This window comes from Vicia villosa, unplaced genomic scaffold (genome assembly GCF_029867415.1).
Source record: "Vicia villosa cultivar HV-30 ecotype Madison, WI unplaced genomic scaffold, Vvil1.0 ctg.001947F_1_1, whole genome shotgun sequence".
Lineage (NCBI taxonomy): Eukaryota > Viridiplantae > Streptophyta > Magnoliopsida > Fabales > Fabaceae > Vicia > Vicia villosa.
This window is the reverse complement of record NW_026705785.1, coordinates 129,290-151,805: the sequence shown is the minus strand read 5'-3', so window position 1 is coordinate 151,805 and position 22,516 is coordinate 129,290. Positions and strand designations below refer to the sequence as shown.

General features: G+C 36.8%; 2 protein-coding genes across 2 annotated transcripts; one reads left to right on the top strand and one right to left on the bottom strand.

The window, feature by feature from the left end:
* The first annotated feature begins 1,157 nt into the window (after positions 1 to 1,157).
* On the top strand, positions 1,158 to 2,297 carry LOC131637214 (uncharacterized). Its single transcript, XM_058907802.1, has one exon. The coding sequence runs from the start codon at positions 1,158 to 1,160 to the stop codon at positions 2,295 to 2,297; it is 1,140 nt and encodes a 379-aa protein (XP_058763785.1).
* Positions 2,298 to 7,403: 5,106 nt separating this feature from the next.
* Positions 7,404 to 8,759, bottom strand: LOC131637206 (heat stress transcription factor B-2b-like). The gene is made up of 2 exons (XM_058907793.1): positions 8,324 to 8,759; positions 7,404 to 8,229 (listed from the first exon to the last, which is right to left on the bottom strand). The coding sequence occupies exons 1-2, from the start codon at positions 8,567 to 8,569 to the stop codon at positions 7,648 to 7,650; spliced, it is 828 nt and encodes a 275-aa protein (XP_058763776.1). The 5' UTR covers positions 8,570 to 8,759; the 3' UTR covers positions 7,404 to 7,647.
* Between the last annotated feature and the right edge of the window lie 13,757 nt (positions 8,760 to 22,516).

Genomic DNA, 22,516 nt, shown 5'->3' with positions numbered 1-22,516 from the left:
CATCAAACCGGATTTTGCCCACCAGTCTTGGCAGAAGAAGTGAACTACATGAACAACAACCAAGGACAAAGGCAAAATTAAAACCCAAATCTTCCGCCGTATCAACAGAGTTATCCTCCAAGTAATAACAATCAAGGTTATCGACAAAGACCTAACAATCAAGGGTACCAACAGCAAATATTTCAACCTTACATTCAACCGCCACCACAACAACAAGGAGGACCGTCTAAGTTGGAAGAAACTATGATGCAATTCATGTAGATGTCAATGACAAACCAGAAAAACCAAGATGCAGCAGTAAAAAATTTTGAAACTCAAGTGGGGCAACTTGCAAAACAAATTGCAGCTAATCAGTCGAATACGACATTCTCCTCCAACACTCAAGAGAATCCGAAAGAACAGTGCAAAGCAGTGGTAACTAGGACTGGTCAGAAAGGTGGTGAGGAAGAAATTGAAGCAAATGGTACTGAGAAGGAAGATAATAATCGTGCTGCGGAAGATGAGGAGAATGAAATCATTGTAAGTGAGATGAAGAAAGATGAAAATAACAAGGCAGCGCGGCGCGCCAGTGAAAAAACGACCAGCAATGTGATCCCCAACCAACATCTCCCCTATCCACATGCACCATCAAAGAAAGATCATGCTAGGCAGTATGCAAGGTTTATGGAAATTTTTAAGCAATTACAAATCAACATTCCATTCTCCGAAGCCATTGCCCAAATGCCAAAGTATGCAAAATTTATGAAGGATATCTTGACAAAGAAGAAGAGACTAGAAGAGGAAGAAGTTGTTGTTCTTGATGCCCAGTGTAGCGCTATAGTATCCCATCTCCCTCAAAAAGCAAGAGATCCAGGACGAGTTACACTACCAGTCACCATTGGTAATCAGCACATTGGGAATGGATTGATAGATCTAGGGTCAAGCATCAATCTAATTCCTTTATCAATAGTGACACGATTGGGAAACATTGAAATGAAGTCAACCAGAATGACCTTACAACTAGCAAATTAGTCCACCACTCTTCCCTACGGTGTTGCACAAGATATGTTAGTAAAGGTAGACAAATTCCTGTTTGTGGTAGACTTTGTTGTGATTGATATGAAAGAAGATAAAGAGTCGCCAATTATTCTTGGAAGGCCATTCATGAAAACAGCCCGATGATGATCGATATAGACGATGGTATTATGAAGCTAAGAGTCCAAGACGAAGAGGTATGCTTTAATCTCTTCGACGCCATGAAACAACCTAAGGATAAAAGCGATTGTTTCCGCCTAGATGTTACCAAAGAGGTAGCAATAGAGGTAGCCAGTGAGATCCATCTTTCTAATCCGTTAGAAAGATCCCTTGTCGATTCAATTCATGTGCTGACTCAAGAGGAAGAAAAGGAAATCAAAGTATTTGTGAAGGAACTAGAAAAGGGAGGAAACATGAATGATAAGGATGGGAAAGTGGAAACATTAGACCCACCGAAAGAAGTGAAGGAAACAAAGATGGAACTAAAGCTACTCCCGACTCATATGAAATATGTCTTTTTAGATAAGGAGGGAAAGAAACCAGTAGTTATTAGTTCAAAGCTGACTACGCAAGAAGAAGAAAGACTACTTCAAATCCTACAAAAGAATAAAGCTGCAATCGGATGGGTCTTGGCCGATTTAAAGGGTATAAGTCCAGCATATTGTATGCACAAAATCATGTTGGAAGAAGAATTCAAACTGGTAGCTCAACCGCAACGAAGGTTAAATCCAACTATGAAAGAAGTAGTAAGAAAAGAAGTAGTCAAACTCTTGGAAGCAGGAATGATTTATCCAATTTTAGATAGTGCATGGGTGAGTCCAGTACAAGTAGTGCCAAAGAAAGGAGGAATGACCGTCATCAGCAATGAGAAGAATGAACTAATACCAACAAGAACTGTCACTGGGTGGAGAATGTGCATTGACCATCGTAGACTCAACAAAGCCACGAGAAAAGATCACTTCCCTTTGCCCTTCATGGATCAAATGCTTGAAAGATTATCCGGAAAAAACTATTACTGTTTCTTAGATGGATACTCCGGATACAATCAGATTGTGGTCAATCCAGAAGACCATGAGAAGACAGCTTTCACACGTCCCTTTGGAATTTTCGAATATAGAAGAAAGCCATTTGGATTATGTAATGCCCCATCCACCTTTCAACGGTGTATGCAAGCAATCTTCTCCGACCTCATTGAAAAGAGTATTGAAGTATTCATGGATGATTTTTCAGTGTTCGAAATATCCTTTGACATTTGTTTAGCTAATCTAGATGAGGCGCTATGAGGATGTATTGAGACCAACCTAATTCTAAATTAGGAGAAATGCCATTTCATGGTAACTGAAGGTATTGTACTAGGACACAAGGTATCTTCAATAAGGCTTGAAGTGGACAAAGCCAAGGTGGAGGTAATCTCAAAACTTCCACCTCCAGTAAACATAAAAGGGGTAAGAAGCTTTTTGGGTCATGCGGGATTCTATCGAAGGTTCGTAAAGGATTTCTCGAAGATTGCCAAACCATTGAGTAACTTACTCAACAAAGGTACGTATTTTACTTTCGATGAATCATGTGTCCAAGCTTTTAATGAGTTAAAAGAAAAGCTACCGCACCTATTATCGTAGCACCTGATTGGACAACATTTTGAACTTATGTGTGATGCTAGTGATTATGCCATAGGCGCGGTACTAGGCCAAAGAAAGGAAAAATTATTTCACGTCATACACTATGCAAGCAACGTTTTAAACGACGCTCAAGTCAATTATGCCACTACAGAAAAAGAGTTGCTAGCTATAGTGTATGCCCTTCAAAATTCAGATCCTATCTCATTGGAACAAAGGTAGTGATTTACACAAACCATGTGGCTATTAAATATCTGCTGACCAAACCGGATTCGAAACAAAGGCTCATTCGATGGGTTCTTCTTTTACAAGAATTTAACTTAGAAATCCGGGATAAAAAAGGTTCAGAAAATGTGGTAGCAGATCATTTATCCCGTCTGGTCAATGTAAATGTCACTAACCAAAAAGCAGAAATAAATGATGAATTCCCGGATGAACAACTTTTTCAAATCCAAGTGAGACCGTGGTTCGCCGATCTTGCAAATCATAAAGCAACCGGTATGGTACCAGAGGACTTTGATTGGCATCAGAAGAAAAAGTTGTTATCCGAGGCTAAATACTATGTGTGTGATGACCCATATCTGTTCAAGATAGGTAAGGATGGCATACTAAGAAGGTGTGTTACCGAAGAGGAAGCCCAACAAATCCTTTGGCATTTTCACAATTCCCCGAGTGGTGGGCATTTTAATGGATGGAGAACAGCAACAAAAGTTCTCCAATCCGGTTTTTTCTGGCCAACTATTTTCAAAGACGCACACCACCATGCGATAAATTGTGATAAATGGCAAAGAGTTGGAGGGATAAGTAAAAGAGATGAGATGCCACTTCAAACCATGATCGAAGTTGAAGTTTTTGATTGTTGGGGGATCAGTTTCATGGGACCTTTTCTTCCCTCATTTACTAATGAATATATTCTAGTTGTTGTGGATTATGTTTCCAAGTGGGTTGAAGTTATCGCTACTCCAAAAGCGGATGCCAAAACGGTATTGAAATTTTTAAACCGTAACATCTTCACCCGGTTTGGCATGCCTCGAGTAATTATTAGCGATGGTGGATCCCATTTTGTTAATGAACAGGTTGCTAAAGTGTTGGAAAAGTGCGGCATCAATCATAAGATTGCCTCACCTTATCACCCTCAGACCAACGGGCAGGTGGAAATCTTTAACAGAGCAATAAAGAATATCCTAGAGAAGACAGTCTCGGTATCCAGGAAAGATTGGTCCGCAAGGATTGATGATGCTCTTTGGGCATACCGGACTGCATATAAAGCCCCCATTGGTGCATCGCCTTTTCAAATGGTTTATGGTAAGGCATGTCACTTACCCGTAGAGATAGAGCATATAGCCTTGTGGGCTCTATGTTTCTTTAATAGAGATGACAACTTAGCATTTAAGAAAAGGAAAGAACAGCTCCACGAGCTAGAAGAGTTCAGGTACTTAGCATATGAGTCCAACAAAATGTACAAGGAAAATATGAAAAGATACCATGACAAGAAACTAAAAAAGAAAGAGTTTAAGGTTGGAGATCTTGTGCTTCTGTTCAATTCAAGGCTAAGACTTTTCCCAGGTAAACTAAAATCTAAGTGGTCAGGACCATTCATGGTCAAAGAAGTCAAACCATATGGCGCTATTGTCATTGAGGATAGCAAAACCAAAGAGAGTTGGACGGTCAATGGAGAAAGGCTGAAAGTTTACCTTGGGGGAAAATTTGATAGGGAAGTGTGTATTCTTGCACTTCTGAGTACTTAAGGAAGCTGATCGTCGAGCTCAAACGACGTTAAACAAAGCGCTTGTTGGGAGGCAACCCAACGCAGTAAGTTTTTATTGTTTTATCGTTTTTAGTTTTAGTTTTAGGGTTAATACCATTTTACCCCCTGCCAAATAGGTCTCTTCTGGTTTTGCCCCCTGTAAAATTTTTTTTTTTGAAAAACAACCTTGTCATTTCAAAATACTAACTTTTTAGCCCCTAAAGTCAAAATCCGCAGGAAAATCTGCAGGTTTCCTGTGGACTTTGACTTTAGGGACTAAAATGTTATATTTTGAAATTACAAGGTTGTTTTTAAAAAAAAAATAACAGGGGGCAAAATCAGAAAAGACCTATATGGCAGGGGGGTAAAATGGTATTAACCCTTAGTTTTATATATCATCAGACCCGTGTGATTGAGCAGGAACAGAAACCTAAACAAAATGCAGCACCACGCCGCGAGACCTCATACCGAGGCGCGACACATTGGTAGAACTTTCGCGCGTTGCGGAAGATCTGCGCGCGCCGCGGTGATGCAAAAGCAGATTTTTTTTCTAACCTGCCCTCAGTTGTCTTGCGTACTATGGTTAGCCGGAGCCCAACCGTCTTCTTTTAGGGGGGTGCAGGTGCTCGACCAGATGAGTCCTGAAGCGATTAAAGGGGGATAGTGAGCTGTTATGTTTATGATAACTGTCGTGATGATTTTTTTTATGTTAATCTGTTTTTATTTTATGTCATTTTGCTTTTTATTTTTTGTTAGTTGTCCCCAGTTTAGACTGAGTAGTTCCACAACATAATGAAAAGCTCAAGCAAGACAATGATAATACCAACAATGGAGCAACATGCATGAAAGTGGTAGTGAGTGGAAATTTTTCAAAAATAAATTTTTCCCTTTCTTTTTCAATAAAAGTGACAAGGCAGGTATGAATTTTCAAACTCAAAATCTTAGTGTGTGCATGAAACGTAGGTTGTGAGTAAATACTACTAGAAGTTCTTTGTGGTACACAATTTTTTTTGTTGGATCAGCTTAGCCTTAACCATTGTGAGGAAAGCTTTCCATTATTTACTATATGCAGGAGACCATCGATTACTTTAACATGTTTGTATTTTGCTAAACCGTTTGTCGCATCGTTTTGTGGAAATCTGTGAAAATGACTTAGGCACTTGTTTGAAATTGAGAGTTTCTTTTAGCCTATTCCATCTTAAAGCTTTTTTCTGTGAGAGTGTGATCCTTTGCTAACCATTCTTTGAGCCTGAGGTCAGGATAAATTTCATACTATGCACCAAGAAAAACATCTGGTGAGTTCTTGATCTCAATAAAAAGTTTTGTTCTGGACCATCAACCATAAAATTTGGTGATGTGTTTTCTCTGTTACCTTTATAGAAAGTAGGGGAGCATTCATAGAATCTGAATACAGGTTGATCTCCAAGTTGGGGAGATTCATAATCAAAATAAAAGTAAGTACATGTGGTGATTCGCAAAGAACAAAAACAAATGCGTAGCTTGAAATTACTTTAATTCCTGTGAACAATTGTTTAAGTTTTATTATCAATAAAGAACCTTGCTTTTATTTTATATCATTGTTAAACTATCAATAGAGAGATAGGGTTTATACTTTTGCCCTAGGTTCTTATATTGACTTGTTGATTAATACTCAGAGATGAGATTTTAAAGAAGTTTTCATAAATCATCGTGGTTAATTCCCTTTATCTTTATAGTTGTTCTGGGAGATTGAATATCATATCGGTGGAGGTGATTCTAAATTGATCGTTAGACATAATATCAGTTTTGAGGATGAATGAAGATAATAACTTAGATGATGTTCACTTGTGGATTAATTGATTATTGCATATGAATAGGTTGATGAACCCTAGAACTCAACATATTCATCACCATTGTTAGTCGTTCTTTAAGCTTTTAGCCAGTTAATTCTTATTATGTTATTTGCAATTTGAGATTAAACAATCAAAACCAATACTTTTCACTACTCACTATAATTCGACTATAGAACGGCAACAATATTAACTCAGTCTCTCTGTGGATACGATATTAGAAAATATTTACGCAAAATACTTTCAACACCTGCGCCATTCAACTATGAAGTTAAGATTCGGCATCGGCACAGTCGACAATGGCATCGCCTCCAACACATATGCTCCCTAGCGCCTCTGCAATGGAGCTTGGACTCGACATCAACGTATCCGACATCGATATCTCCGAAGATGGAAAAGTTGCATATGCTCTATTTTTTCACATTTCCTTCTTTCTTGCGTATTCCATCATGTTTTTATGTGTTTTTAATCAAACTTTGGAGGCAGTTGAGTGAAACATGAAGAGGATAGCAAAATCTTTAAGGCCATGTTTGGGAGTTTGGAGGGGAAGGGAAGGGAGAGCTTTGAAAAATAGGAAGAATTGGATGAAAATAATGAAAAGATTTTGGGTAGGAAGATTTTGGAGGATTTGGGTTTATTCATAACACCAAAAACCCCATAAAATGAGGGAACTCAAAAATTGTATTGAAGGAGGATTTTGGAGGGTTTTGAAGGGCTTACATAAATTTTCCAAATATTTTTTAGGTTGTTTTAGTATTCTGAAAATTAAAAATTTACTAATGATAATGACTCTTTTATCATTTTAAACAAAATCATTTTTTCAAAAATGTTAAATATTTTCCTATATTTTTCTAAAATTTCATTTTTGGAAACCTTCCCCTCCCCTCTCCTCCAAACTCTCAAACATAACCTAAGGGGATGAAGTAGAAGACACAAGGATGTCATAATGGCGAGGATGTGGTGGTGAGAATTGATTACTAAATTTATGCAATGGGCAAGTGATAGTGTGGCAATGGAGAAAATGGAGTTGTTTTTGTTTTCTATTTTAAAACTTAATTCATGTACACGTGTCACCATTTACATCATGAGATTGATCTGATGGCTAGTTATTGCTGCCCTTTAAAGTTAGTGAATCTTGCTCTTTAATAAATTTTAATTTGGCCTTTAAAATAAAAGAAAAATAAAAAGACTGTTAACTGAAAAGGACGAGAAAGTTTTTTTTTTTATTGTGAAAACTGTAACTGTCCCAAACGGTTACAACGCATACGAAACATCAGAAACTTGCGTCTCCGCGTTTAAGGATTCAGATTGTCTACGCCACTTCTAACGTAGCCTAACATGCTCCCTATCCTATACAACACGAAGTCAATTGCACACACTCTGATTCGCTCTGAACCACTGATTTAGCCACATTCTTTTTCTCTTTACGCCGTTCTGTAAATCAAACGACTCTGATATCCCCAACACACTTTCCTTCTTCTCTCGCCCGCTTGGTACCTATCGCCACACCAAACAGCTTCGGGTAATTATCATCCAACACCATCCCCGCCGCATCTTCTCCATCGTACCGCTTCTCCGGCATTAAATTAAATGTCTTCGTTACCGTCGAGCAACACTCTTTTCCTTGTGCACCGCTTTCAGCTTGAAATTTGGCATAATTAGACATAAGATTGTAAATATTATTGAAGAGGGATTTCATGTCCTCTATTTCCGTCCTTAAATGCATGTTCTCCTTTTTAAGCCTCTCGTTTTCTTCTATTAGCGCCGCCTGCTCAAACGACGGCGACGAATCCGAAGAAATCACCTGCTCCTCTCCCGAAATTGACGGCGATACGGTCGGCTTTGAGGTCGGAATTGAAACCGACGACACCGCTGCTGTCGGAGTTGCACCGCCATTGATAACTGCCGGCGGCGACTTCGAAACGATTTTCCGTCGCTGAATATCTGATAGAAGACGTTTCTCGCCTCTTCGAAAGTATTCGTTAGAGAATTCCCACCGATCAGGCACAACTTTTTTAAATCCCTAAACATCAAACAAAATCGAACACAAATTACAAAAAATTCAAATCGAAAAATGAAAATAATAACCTAAAATAGGATGATGATAAAAGAATTACATAAGTATTGAGTTGGCGAACGAAGCTGGAGAAATTATTGTGCTTGAAATACTTAGGAAGCAAATCCCTCGCGAAAACGGTAGGGTTCCAAACGACGAACGATGTTCCAGTTTCGTTCCATGAAACGACGTCGTCCATGGTGGGATCATCAACGATCTGGTATGTCTTAGCGATAAACGGTGTCGGAGTTAATCTTTGAGAGTCGCCGGTTGAGGAGTCGGTATTGTGTTCCACCGATGGAGCCATGAAGAAAAATCTAGCACGAGGAGACAAAGAGTTTTTATTTTTTATCGTGATAGTTCTAGAAGGTTCGCGAGGAGATGCAGAGGAGAAGAAATAGAAGAATTATGGAAGAAAGAGAAAGACTATTGAAATGGAAATAAATATATATAATTATTAAAGGAGGAGGAAGAAGAAACTAGAAGCATTAGGTTACGTCTTTTTCTCGTGAAACTTCTTTTGTGTGGGGACAGTTTACTGATTTTGAGTTAACATAAAGATGCAGAAGAAACTTCTAGACTCACTTATTAAGAAAGAAACAAAATAGAAAAATATCTAACCGATTTAAAAGATTCTCGAGAAAATAATTCAGAAATATTAATTTCTATATTTTTTTCACATATTGACGGTTAACATTCTGTACAGATACTCCCTCCGTTTTTTCCTATGAATCGTTTTAGACTTTTCACACATATTAAAAAAAAAAAATTAATTATTGTATGAAAATAAAAAATTATGAAGGTTTTTACAAAATTATCCTTCATTAATGATATGTCAAAGATAAATTTATATAATTGAAAGGAGTGAGAATAATAAATATTTAAGGATATAATAGAAAAAATAACATTAATTATTTATTGAAATTGTAAAACGACTTATATTTAAATACAATTTTTTTTCCAAAACGCTTATAATAAAAAGGCTAAATTACAGTTTTGGTCCCCTGTTTTAGGTTTTTCACGATTTTGGTCCCCCTATTTTCTTTTTAAACAGTTTTGGTCCCCCATCCCAATTTTGATGCAACTGTACATGTATTGTTCATGTACGGACATGTATTGTTCATGTACGGACATGTACTGTTCATGCGCACTATTCATGGACAAAATTGGGATGGGGACCAAAACTGTTTAAAAAGAAAATAGGGGGACCAAAATCGTAAAAAACCTAAAACAGGGGGACCAAAACTGTAATTTAGCCTAATAAAAAACAAAGGGAGTAGCATCAAAATTCTAGAATTTAACTTCCTCTTATTAAATATTAAATATTATTTAAATTTTTATACATAGATTAAAAAACATTATTATAAAACATTGCACTTTATTAAATTAATTTTATAAATTTGTTAGAAGTAGTCAAATAAATAATAATTAAATAATGTTATTTTAAATAAAAACAGTTATCGCTATAATAAAAAGTGAGGAAAATATTTATTTTGAAATAAATTTTATTTATTAGAATGACGAATAATATATTTAAATTTATATAATTTTTTAATTTAATTTTAGGTTACTCAACTATTTAAATTAAAAATAAATTACCACTATTAAAAAAGTTGTACTTTTTATCATGTAAAATTATTATTTATATTTTATCATGTATAGAATTAGGGTGTGTTTGTTTCAAGGATTTTAATTATACTTTTAAGAATATAACATTGGAAATGTAATAATTTAATGTTTGTTTCAAGTTTTAAAAAATGATTTTTGGGTATTTTTATTCTAAAGAATGTTGAGCTCTGTTTGGCAAACTAATTTTTATTTTATAAGTTCGTATGATAATAAAAGACCTGTTTCGTAATAGTACACAGGCTTATATCTTATTTTATTAGCTTATAGTTTATTTTTTAGAAGTTTTTTTAAATAGTGTTTTAGCTTATAACTTATAGCTTATTATTTATTCTTCCAGTAATACCTTATAAATTTGTATTATTTTAAATGTGCATTTAATTATTAATTAAGAAATATCTTTTTATGACATCTTACATTTATCACTTGGTTAAACTGCTAATTTTACCAAACACTTTAATTAGGTTATTTGATATCAGTCATTAGTCATCCGCTATAAGTTATGGGCCTGTTTGTTTCAGCTTTAAAAAAATAGATTTTTTCTTTGTATTTTTAAAAATAAATTTTCTAAAACCGTTCTTTAAAATATTAAATTTTTTTTATATTCGTTTTTTCTAAAATGAAACACTAATTCTGGACATATTATAACATAAACATACATTATTGAAGACCAAAATTTTGTCAAAATCACAATTTTTTCAAAAAGTTGTATTTTAAAAATGATTTTTATGAAAATCTATTTGAAATAACTTCAAAATTAAGTGATTTTTTGAAAATTTGATATCCAATTTTTTTCCCATAAATAGATGAAATACCCAAAATTACATTTTAATAATAATTATTCAAATCAAATTTTCATTTGAAGCTTTTATAAAAAGTTTATTTTTAAACTTTTTATACACAATATTATGTAACACTGTAAAAATTATTTTTTAAAAAAGTGAAAACAAACGGGCCCCATAAACTATCAGTCATCAGCCATCAACCATAAGCTATAAACTTAAACTAGCTTATCACTCAACCGTTAATTGTACCAAACAGAGTCATAATCTTTTTCATAGTTATTCTCATGATTAAAGGGTGGAAATCCAAAATTCTCATGGAAGTAAACTTAACTACCTATAACTTTTCGCTTCAACTCATTATTTTTACTTTTTGTAATTTTTAATTTAAATTGATTTGTAAACATTCCTATGAATTTTAATTTTTGTCCAAACACATAAGTGAGGATATTATTCCTAGAAATAATATTTCAAATAATATAATTCTAACGAATATAATCTTATAACATGAAACAAACACACCATTATAAATAAAAAACACATAAATTTTTAATACAAACTATATGTAAAAATCAATTTTATTTAATTTAAGTATTTTATTTCAAATGCATCTTTCCAAAATAAATGTAAATAATAATTCTATTTTATTTTATTACAAATGCATATTTTCAAAATAAAATTACATGTAATTATATTTAAATTTTTTCTCTCATTTTCTCAACAACGAACAACTAATTGAAATTGTTTTTTACATTTTACACATATGGAATACTACGGAGATACTACCATCATTCACCATCTTCATAAATGGATATGCTTAACTCCATCGTTGACTACGTAACCTTTTATGATTATGTGGACTTTCTTACCTTTCTTTCAGCCCTTGTCGATCCCAATATCCTTATTTCAATCTCAATAGATATAGAGAAAAAATCATTCGCACGTCTTGAATGATGTATGTGACATCTCTATTTCTCAACTTCCTTAACCTACACTAAAAGGGAATCAGAGCTCTAAAGCAATACTTGAAGACGAATACCAAGAAAGTATAGAATCGTGCAAACACAATCAGTTATAATTAAATTAATAACGGTCAATCAAACATACATGTTTTAACAAAGTATAACATATATTTTACTATGGAAACTAGATAGTCATACAAGCATGTATAAAATTAAATGACCTATAAGTTGATTTCATGAATACTCGGATCCATTGAGAAAATTCTTGTAGCGTTAATCCTAAATCACAAAGGTTAAGAGACAAACAACGAACTCCTAATGACTTGTGTGACTCTTTTTCAAACGATACTTCTAATGCCTTGAATGCTCCTTAGATGAGAATATGAGATAAACGACTTATCTATGGTACATTGGGGGTCATAGTCTATTTATAGAGCACTACAAAAAAAATCTTGATCGGCTAGGGGAATATGTGAGGTGAATCACCCCTCACCAAATTTAGACGTTGCTTGGGGATAACCCCTCGTAAATAAACAAAATAAAATTTTAAAAATAAAGATTGTAGGAAACCTTCGTAAAAAATATGAGGGATTTTTAAATTTTGAAATGTTGACCGCTTTGCAATATGTGAGGGGGCTGATCATCACAAAATGTGATCGTTGTTGACGCGTGGGGTGCCCCCTTGCAAATATATGGCCCATTGTCCGATCCACCACTTTGTGTGCCAGGCATTCCAATTGCTTTAAAGAATCTTAAAAAGTGACTTTGCATTTGTGAGGGGAAGCCCTAAGTAAATTGTGATTGTTGTTGACGCGTGGGTGCCCCTTCACCAATTCCACTATTTATAAAAGACATCAGCCTTTCACTTTTCCTTATATCTCTGTTTCCGTCTTTTCTTTCTCTATAACAATCATCATGTTAGAACATAGTTTGGTTTTACATCTAATTCATAGTTTTGATGATGACAAATACATAGTATTTATGAAGAACAATTGTATACTCTAATCATTTGATTAAATGTATAGAAAAATGTCAGAAGTTCTGAAGTAAATTGAGAAGATAAAGCTGACATTCTAATATGAAGTTCGGAAGAGAAAATGAAAATGAGAAGCTCAGATACTAAACGGAATATTAACACGCTATTAAGAAGTTCTGATGTTGAATCTTATGAACTCAACTACTGAAGCACCAACAAACGGTTACAAGAAATACTCTAATAAGGAAGTTTTGAAAGAACAAATGAATTAAAAGATGTGATCATCATAATTAAAGTTTTGAGTTATACATTCAACAAACAAGATATTCTGAAGCTCTAAAGGTCCAACATAAAATTAATACATTTACTACAGAATAAAAAAAAGACCATTCGAAATAATTACTAATCAGATTGCTTATCTCTATTTTTGGAAAGGAATTTATTCTTAATTCATCATTCTTCCTAAACTAGCAAATGTGTCTCCTAACAGATCCTTGCATTAAACTTCTATAAAAAGGGACAATGAAGAAGAATCAAATGATTGATCTCACGCATATGAACAAGAGTGCTCTAAAATTTTTCAAAGATCAACTTATCTCTTAAAATATTTTGTGCTAAAATTTGTGTAAACATCGCAGTTGTGATATAGCTTTTAGAAGCAATTGTAAACACGTATTGTATACTTGTTGAAGTGTTGTAATTGTCAGTCATTTGAGCTTGGCTAAAGGACATATAGTAAATTTATTTGAGTTTAAATTAAAAGGTACACCAAGAGGAATCTTGTTAATTCTCTAAATTTTGTAATTGACATTTATGTTTGGCTAAACTATAGTAGCAACAATATGTATCATAGGATGTAAAATTTGCTAATAGAACACAAGTACATAACACAATAGGTACAGCAAGAAGATGTCCTATGGAATGTTGGAACATATTCTAGAATAACATATCCTATGTAATAGCTTTTGACATCGCGCCTATTGAGTTGGATTGATAAGATTCAATTCATTTTAACAGATACAAAATATTTAAGGGGATATTGTGTAACAGTATAAGGCGTTATATGTTTAAAAGGTCAGAAGAATCAAGTCAGAATATTTGAAGAATATACAGTTTTATATATTTTCTAAATATGGAGATATTTTAGGAAACTGAATATTGAAGACCTTGTTTTTAGCAGAAGTTACTGCTAAGTTGTAACATCAAATTAGCTGCGATTAGAAGCCCAAATCTAGTTGGGTATAGGTTATGCATTAGATATAAATATAAGGATTTGTGACCTAGTTTAACATGAATTCGAGATGTAGAATTCTAGGGTTTGTCTAGGTGAATCTCTCAGGTTGTGGGAAGATCACCATATGATTCTCAAAGTTGTGAAACAAGAGAAGTAGTGTCTAACTCGAAGCCCGTAGACAAGAGGTGTATTGTTCTTGGAGGAAGCTTTGAAGTAACTCTAATTAATTTTTATTTGTCAAGAGTCTTGGCTAGGTATTGTCATGGAAGGGTGTCTTCCAAACTCGTGTGTCTGTGTGATCAGAATGTTGGTGATTAGGTTGTTGATACGGCTCATGGTACTGGAAAATTGTACAACATCAATGAGGTGATTGGAAGTGTGATGGAGATATTCCATATATAGAGAGGATATAGGTAGAAGGGTTATTGGGTAGTTATTAAATGAATAGATCGTCAACGAGGGTGTTGGCTGTAGGATCTATAAACTAATACTGGTGATAGTGGACTTCATTATTGGCTTAGTATGCCCCCAGAGTAGGAGAGTTACTTCGAACTGGGTCAACAATTTCTGGTGTTATTTATCTTTTCAGTACCGCGTGAAATCGTTTATATCTTGCCTGCTTATTTATTGACAGACCGAATGTCTCGACATCTGATAGGACATATGGGTCTACTGCACCATAATTTCAATTGGTATCAGAGTAGGCATCATGTTCTGTTTCTGGGTGAGATCCTAGGAGGATACTTTCTAGTTAGGTAAGAAAGACTCATACTGAAAAGATTGTTTGAACTTAGTAAGTTCATATTATAGTCAAATGGTCCCTAGAAGTGGAGGGTGGACTATTCCTGACATGTGTCATTTGCTATGTCTGTGTTGCTCAGGCGTGTGGCTTTGGAGATGGGGTGCCAAGGGTTTGATTTAGTTTCATACCTTTACAAATGCTTGAAGGTTGTCAAGGAGGTTTCTGGTTTTATTCTGATGCATATCTGATGAAAAATTCCTTACGACTGTGTGTTGAGGTTACAACTTCTTTTCTCTTCTGAAGGTGTATCCCAGGGTGTAGTGGTGGTGATACTTGAAGAGTTATTCAACTAACCTGTCATAGATGCCAACAATACTTGAGGGTGGTCTCAAGTTCACTCAAAAAGGCGCTCATATATAAGGTTATTGAAAAGAGATCTAAAAATTTAGGAGCAATTTATTTTTGCTTCCAACTTTGAAAAAGCCAATCTCCAGGCTTTGATAGTGGATCTCTTGTTGCGTTCCTTGAAAAAGGAACTAATGACCTATCAGATGTCGGAACATCTGACTAGCAGGATGTGCAGAATTCTGTTGGGTGAGAATAGGGCATAGTAGACGCTTTGGGTACTAAACAAATATGCTTTATGCATATAGGTTTGGGGCCTTCTCTTGATCTGGAAAATGAGGCATCTATGTCGTGTCTAAGAAACTGTTATCTTAGACATGCATGTTGACCAGGACATGATCAACATACTAGACACTCATTAGGTCAGTTTATTTCTGGTCTAAGTGAGTTAAAGTAAGTGGCTTTGAATTAAATATCCTGTGAAGGCTTGGTAAAGACTCTATTTGGAAGAGAATATCTTGTGCATACAGAACACAGGATGTGAAACTTCTATACTATTCTCAATTATTTCTTAGTAAATTATAAGGGAGAGTCCTCAATCTGAAGCTAGAAGAACTTAAATGAAGTGTCAGACATAATGTCTTGACATCTTTATACTAAGAATTTATTTTTCTCAATGTGTCTGGTAGTTCTTTTCAAGAATAGAGTGGAGGCCGTTTACTCTAACTTGGTACAACTATAAAGTCTATGAAAGCATGGTACTCTTGTTCTCTTGGAAAAATGTTCCAAAGGATGATAAGCATTGGAGACACATTAACCGATACTATGTGGTTGATGTGTGGATGAACTTTGGAATGTCATCCAAATCACCTAGGATGGCCATTTCAGATGAAGCAATGAGGAAATACTATTCTAAAATCAAAGAATTAAGGTTCCCTGGTATATACGTGAAGTTTCTCTTTTTTCTTGGTCTCATTTATGTGGTGTCCTCACATAATGAATCAGTGGTAATGCAAGGAATGAAGTGGATCCTTATGCTTTGAAGAAGCAGGCTTAGTCTAAACAGTCTGCTCGTGATGTGTAAAGACCATTTAATGTCGTGATTCGTTGAAATTTTCTTCAGATACCTGATAGAGGGAATCTCTTCTATAGGTGCAAAAAAATGGCATCCAAGTATCTCATAGTCAGACAAGAGGTCTGTACTTTATGCATATGAGATATGGTCTGTGAAGGGTTGATCAACTACTGATGGTTGATCCTCTTGCATCACTTATAAGAGTGGTAGGTTACTATGGAATTCATCCCCAGAACCATAACAAGATCCCGAGAAGTGTTATGAATGTCGGAACTGATGGTTGAACTTCACTTTATTTAACTCAAGATGGGGTTAAGGGTTAAGCCACTGACCAAAAAGGGAATGGATAACATGACTATGTGTCCTATTGAAGAATCTACTTACTCCATGAGGTGTATAATAATGTATGTGCTAGAGATAGTCATATCAGCTAATTGTACCTCTAAGGAAAGCGTAAAGAGAAAAATGTCATCTACTACTTGTAGGAATATGAGCATGAAACCGATGAATTTTGACAGGATCAGGGTACCAATATGAGGTGTGTGCAAATCTGCTTTTTAACCTCTTGATATCAGGATATGATTGAGAGTTTATTTCTCTCGCAAGCTTCAATGCTGATATGTCTTTGTGAGCTTCCTGAAGGACTTCTACGCATAATAATTCCTTTAGATATTGATTCAAGAACCAGAGTTAGATTCTGAAGCTAATGTTTCAAATAATGTCTTAACATCATGTGTGTTGATGACTATATTTGGGTGATGCTTGAGATTGGGCAAGTGGAGTTGGATGCTCAAGCATTATGGTCAGAAGTGGTCTTTCTGACTATGAGGATTAGAATGTGGAAACTCTAATCCTTTCAATAGTAGTATGTGTAGTGAATGCACAACGATTTTGTTGAAGACTCCACTAGTATCAGTAACTATTAGTGGATGTAATGACAGGAGAAGGGTGTTAGATACTGAGGTCTGATCAGGTCATTTTCTTCTGTTGCAAGTCACTCTTGATAGGTGTTAAATCAGAATCTTAGTGAAGCATCTAAGCAAATTGAGAATTTATTTTGGAGTTTGTGAGTGACTTCACACCTTGTACTCATGACAACCTGCGTACTAGGTCATGATACAGAGTGTGGATTTGCAAGGATACGAATCAGATGTGTCCTTGTTAGTGACTCTACTGGAGTCAGTACAGAAGGTATGAGTAAAGATGATTTGTCACTATGAAAGAATGAAGACATTCATATGCCTTGTATAAATACTCAAGCCTTCATCTTCAACTAGATCATTAGATACACAAGACAAAAGGAGTCATATGGATATCTGTAAATTGGTGCTGCAATGATACAAATAGTGTCAAGCCAGAGTATTGGTCAATCATGTGAAGTTTATATGAGAAAACGATGTCATTCAATGTGCTGTGACATTATGAAGTTATGGTAATCTTAACGACACGTGATTGAATCTAATCATGAGAAGTTGGATGAAAATTAGAAGTTCACATATCTCTTGAAAGCTTAATGGATGAGTCTGAGAGAATTTATTTTTCTCCACAGAATTCAGAAAGGACTCTTTAAGGTGTCACAATGTGACTTCCTGAAATCTTAGTGTGTGTCACTAAGTCTAAGTGAAAGGAGAGCACTTAGAATTCAGTATGAACAAGTGTATAATCTAGTGAAGCGTCCCTGATTTGTGGGAGAAGATGTGTTGGTCATATTTTGAAACAAGAAGACAATGTTTGACTGAATGTGTTGTCATGATCCAGGACATTTTTCTCTTAAAACCAGCAAGGAAACATTGTGAAAGATAAGATAATGCACAGTCAGAGGATGTGTATGTGACGGTGTGTTGCACCCCAAAATTTGCCCTCTTTATTTGAGCTATAAGTTAATAATGACTTTTATTTCGTCATCCGAAAATTGAAGAAAAATAACAAAGAGTTGCAGGTGTTAAGGAAATAAAGTGTGAAAAATGGTTTAAACGGTGAAAGTACGAGAAAATTCATAAATACTATCTGGAAGGTGATACGAGTTAAGTTCCCGCGTTATCTCCATTGTTTCGACAATATCTACAACTTTCGTGTTCGGCTCGAGAGCTAATTCTTTAAGGAAGGTATTCAAATTGGCAAGTTACTTGAGGTTTTGCAGTGAGAAATAGTGCTGAATGTAGGGTTTCGCGCCTCGGAAAATTCATATCTCCTAATCCGCTCGCCGGATTCGCTTGAAAATTTAACTGAAGCTCCGTGGCATTGTTACCAAGATTTCATATGTTCGGACCGAAGGCCAAATATGCATGGAAAATTCCCAGAATTTTAAGGATCGTCGCGTTGTTTCGGTAAAAAGTGTGTTTTCGAGTATGTCGCGCCGAGTTCGAAAATTCATAACTTCTTCGATTTTTATCGTATGAAGTCCATTCCGGCGGCATTTTCTCAGAAATTTCGTTAGCTTCGATTCTTCGTCACACATGCCTGTTCAGATTTTGAGCCGAAGTTAATGTTTTATCGAATTCTTTGAGCGGTACTCACAAAATTTTGTATAATCGCGCCAGATGAATCGACGTTTCTCGTCATTCAAACAGGCGTATTTTCTTCATCGCTTATCGGATTGAGGTGATTCTCGCGGCAACGGATCACAAATTTGGTCATCTTCATAATGGCGTTGGTTTTGTTCCGGAATTCCGAGCCGAACCGAGTTTCCTTAAAAACGAGCCAAAGTGAGACACACCGAGGGCAATTTGGACATTTCGCGTTGACAATATATAAACATTTTGCTCTTCACAAATCAGAGGGGGACTCTCATAATTTCAATTCACCAATTCTTCACAAACACATTCTCTCAATTCTCTCTCAATTCTCATAGATCAAAACCACAAATTACATAAAACTTTCATCAATTCTCATCAAATTTCATCAAGATCAAGAACATGGATTGAAGAATCAAGGATCAAAGTTCAAACCTCCTCCTCTCTCCCTTAGATCTCGCGCGGTCTCTCTCTCTCCCACTCCGGATTCGCTTTCGTGATCGAGTCGCATTCGTGTCGTGTTCGTGTGTTCGCGTTCGTGCTTCGGTTGGATCGTCATTCGGTAAGCCTTGAACCATTGAATTAAGTGCTTATTTGTTGATTATATGTGAATTCAAATCTAGATCTACTCCTCGTTCTTGATTTATGGATGATTGATAATGATTGATCGGTGAATTTGCGTATTTTTGTCCGAATTGATCGTGTTCATGTAAATTGTGATTGGATTTGACGTTGATTGAATATGATTGATATCCGTTGATGATGCATTGTGTTGTTCGTGTTCGGATCCGTGATTTGTTGTTGACTTTGTGTGCATAATTGTTGTTGATAGTTTGTGTTGCTTGTGATGTACTCCACGTGTTTGTATAAATGCATGTGACGCACTTTTGCTCGATATTTGCCTTATTTGACGAGTCGCATTTAGCATAATTGTTAACATGTGGATTATTTGATGTGTGGATGCATGTAAATTGTATTGTTGATGTTTGCTTGTGCTTAATTGGTACGTTTTGGATTGAGTGCGAATGGCTCCAAGGCCTTTAAAATGCTTAAAAATCTGTTTTTACACGCCAGGAACCGGGTTGTCCCTAGGTGGGAACCGGTTCCCACTCTGTCCAAAAATGCTGATTCTCTGGTTTTTAGTACCAGGAACCGGGTTGTCCCTAGGTGGGAACCGGTTCCTGGCTTGCTAATTTTTGTGTTCTCTGGTTTTTTGTATGGGGAACCGGGTTGTCCCTAGGTGGGAACCGGTTCCCAGCTTACTTACTTTCTCATTCTCTGTGTTTTTGTACCAGGAACCGGGTTGTCCCTAGGTGGGAACCGGTTCCCAGTTTCAGCCTCTGGTTTTTTGTATGGGGAACCGGGTTGTCCCTAGGTGGGAACCGGTTCCTGAGTGCAATTTTTGTGTTTTTCTTTTCTAACTTCTATCTTGCATAACTTTTCACTCGTAACTCCGATTTGCACGTTCTTTATATCATCGGAAAGCTTATGAGATGTACTATCTAGCTAGATACTTTGTTTTCTTTAATTTGTAGATCATTCATGTGTGATTTCTCTTTGATGTTGCATTGTCCATTTCATATTCATGTTACTTGTCCGTTTCTTTTCGCTTTATAATAAGAACGCAATTCCGATTGCGATGTTTGTTATCTCTAACTTGTGTGCTAGTGTGCAAGGCATTTGGACGGTCACCGATTGATACTCATTGCTTGAGTGTTCCGCTTCGCTTGCGGAATACAATTCTATCTCATTTACTCGTGTCGTGCTCTCATCCTGGAGACACGGTCCCATATTACTTTATACTTGCTTGTTTGGTTTGCTTGTTCCTCTTGCAGGTGTATTGTGATTGTGCTCGATACATGAGTCGACATTTGTGCGCTTTATAAATAATCGGTGTGCTGAATCGGTGTGCTGACTATTTGCTTTTGCTTTGCTAGCTCGCTCGCGGGATACTTAGTTTCTTCGCTTCGCTTCTCCTTAGTTTACGGATCATCATCCGTTTGGTATTGATTCCGTTTCATTTTACTTTTCCCGCACTTTACCGCTTTCTCGCATCATCCTTTAACATGAGAAGTAGGATTTAGACATGCATCTGGCCAAGTCCTCGAAAGAGGCTCTGTTTTTGTTGGTGTGTTTATATTTGTGCTTTGCGGCAGGGAGTCACGGTGTAATAAGTCCTATATGGCACTCCGTTAAGTCCTCATGGAAGGCATGCGGTCAAGGGTCTGTAATCAACCCCCGCCTAGTTTCATCGAGTCTATTTGGTATGCGCACGCCTCGCGTTGCTCGCTTCCAAATGTGCCCAAAATCTTGTTATCGAGTATGTCAGGAAAAGGGTTCATGCAGCCGGACCCCCGCCTTTCCTATAGCTCATGTCGCTCGACGTTGACGCTCGGTGTACGCACGCACCGTTTTCCTTTACGATCCGTGACGGCTTGGTTGCTGAGAGGGGTCCGCCCTCTTGTCTATGGCCCGATCATTTTCGCGAGGTCTAATGCTTGGTTGACTTGGGTTGAGCTGCTCCCCTTGGCTATGGCGGGACCGCTTTTCTACCATTCGGTCAGTACCGTTGGTTTGTTTGCTTTACGAGCGGATGCTCGTTTGTGTGATATATTGTGTGCTTCCCCTTTCGCTTAGGTTGTTAGTTTAGTTTAGACTTGTACCCTTTGTATGATAACATTAGGTAGCAAGCTTTCCCCCGTAGCTTAGGTCTTCTTCATGCATCTTTTAAAACACAAACCACACTCTTTGATTTTCTTTTCTTAAGAGCTTGTTATTTCCGCTCCATTCCCAGCATAAGTCTCCAAAGGTCGAGCAGCGGAGTGTGATGTAACTCGTTCACCTAAAAAACACAAAACAAACAGGAACTAGTTAGCCGAGCTACGGTAGCTCTGATTCTGCAAAACAGATACGTAGGCAGCGGGGTAGGGCCCGTGCGAGCATAATCCTTTCTTTTCCCTACATTCTGCATTCATTTTAGTCCAGATTAGCGTACTTTGCTTACACACCCATAGTTTTAGACACAGGCGTGGATACCATCGAGTACGATGGGCGCGTGGGGTGCTAACACCTTCCCCTCGCGTAACTGACTCCCTTACCCTTTTTCTCTGGTCGTGAGACCGTTGTTTTGTTTTGTGGTTTGCTGGCATTCCCTTCCTTTTCAGGATAAATATGTTAGTGGCGACTCTGTTAATTTTCGCGGTAGCGACAGCTGGCGACTCTGCTGGGGACGTTTCTAGACCTGTTGCTGGTCCGGACTCAGCGAGTCGATCCTAGCGCTTGTGTGTTTATCATTGGGTGTTTTTATTGCTTTGCATATCTATCTGTTTGCATTGCATTCTATGTGCGCTTTTACTTTTTTGCATCATATTCTGGACTGTCTGGATTTCTATCTGTGGGTGGGTGTTTCAAGAGGTAAAAGGCCCAATACCCAGGCTATGAGTGATACCATAGGAACTAGGACTAGAGTGGCCGTGACGGACAGAAGGCGTATGCCTGATTGATCTGATCACGTATCCACGGGCAGAGCTTGGTGGAATGAGGCAATATCGTATGATAACGCCTACATTCGATCCTCTGTTGGCTTTTTGACCTACCTTGGCCTAGATTTACCCGTGAGTGGGGCGGGAATCAATCATTGCTTAACAGGTACATTGATGGTGACTTCGGTTCTTGTTCGAGGGTTACCGCTGTTCTTGTTCGAGTGTACTGTTGTTCTTGTTCGTGAGGTACTATGGTTCTAGTTCGAGTGATGATCTATGTTCTATGGATGTTGGTTCCGTGGGTTGACACTCTATGTACCGTATGGTATACCATCTGGGGGCCGAACCTTTGGCTCTGTATTATGTGTGTTACCGGCAGTCTAGAATGCCTGGTGGGCGGCAACAAGTCCCACCACTTTGCATCATAGCATATTTATTTCCAAAAAGAAATGCAAAAAAAAATGTATAATAATAAGCATTTGCATGTCATATTTTCAGGGATATTCAGGAGTTCACC

What these genes read in the sequence shown, in the direction of transcription:
- LOC131637214 (XM_058907802.1), top strand. Translation starts at nt 1,158, where the DNA reads ATGATGATCGATATAGACGATGGTATTATGAAGCTAAGAGTCCAAGAC.
- LOC131637206 (XM_058907793.1), bottom strand. Translation starts at nt 8,569, where the DNA reads ATGGCTCCATCGGTGGAACACAATACCGACTCCTCAACCGGCGACTCT. An exon ending in TTCGCCAACTCAATACTTAT is followed by an intron (nt 8,230 to 8,323) that starts GTAATTCTTTTA and finishes TTTGATGTTTAG; the next exon opens with GGATTTAAAAAAGTTGTGCC.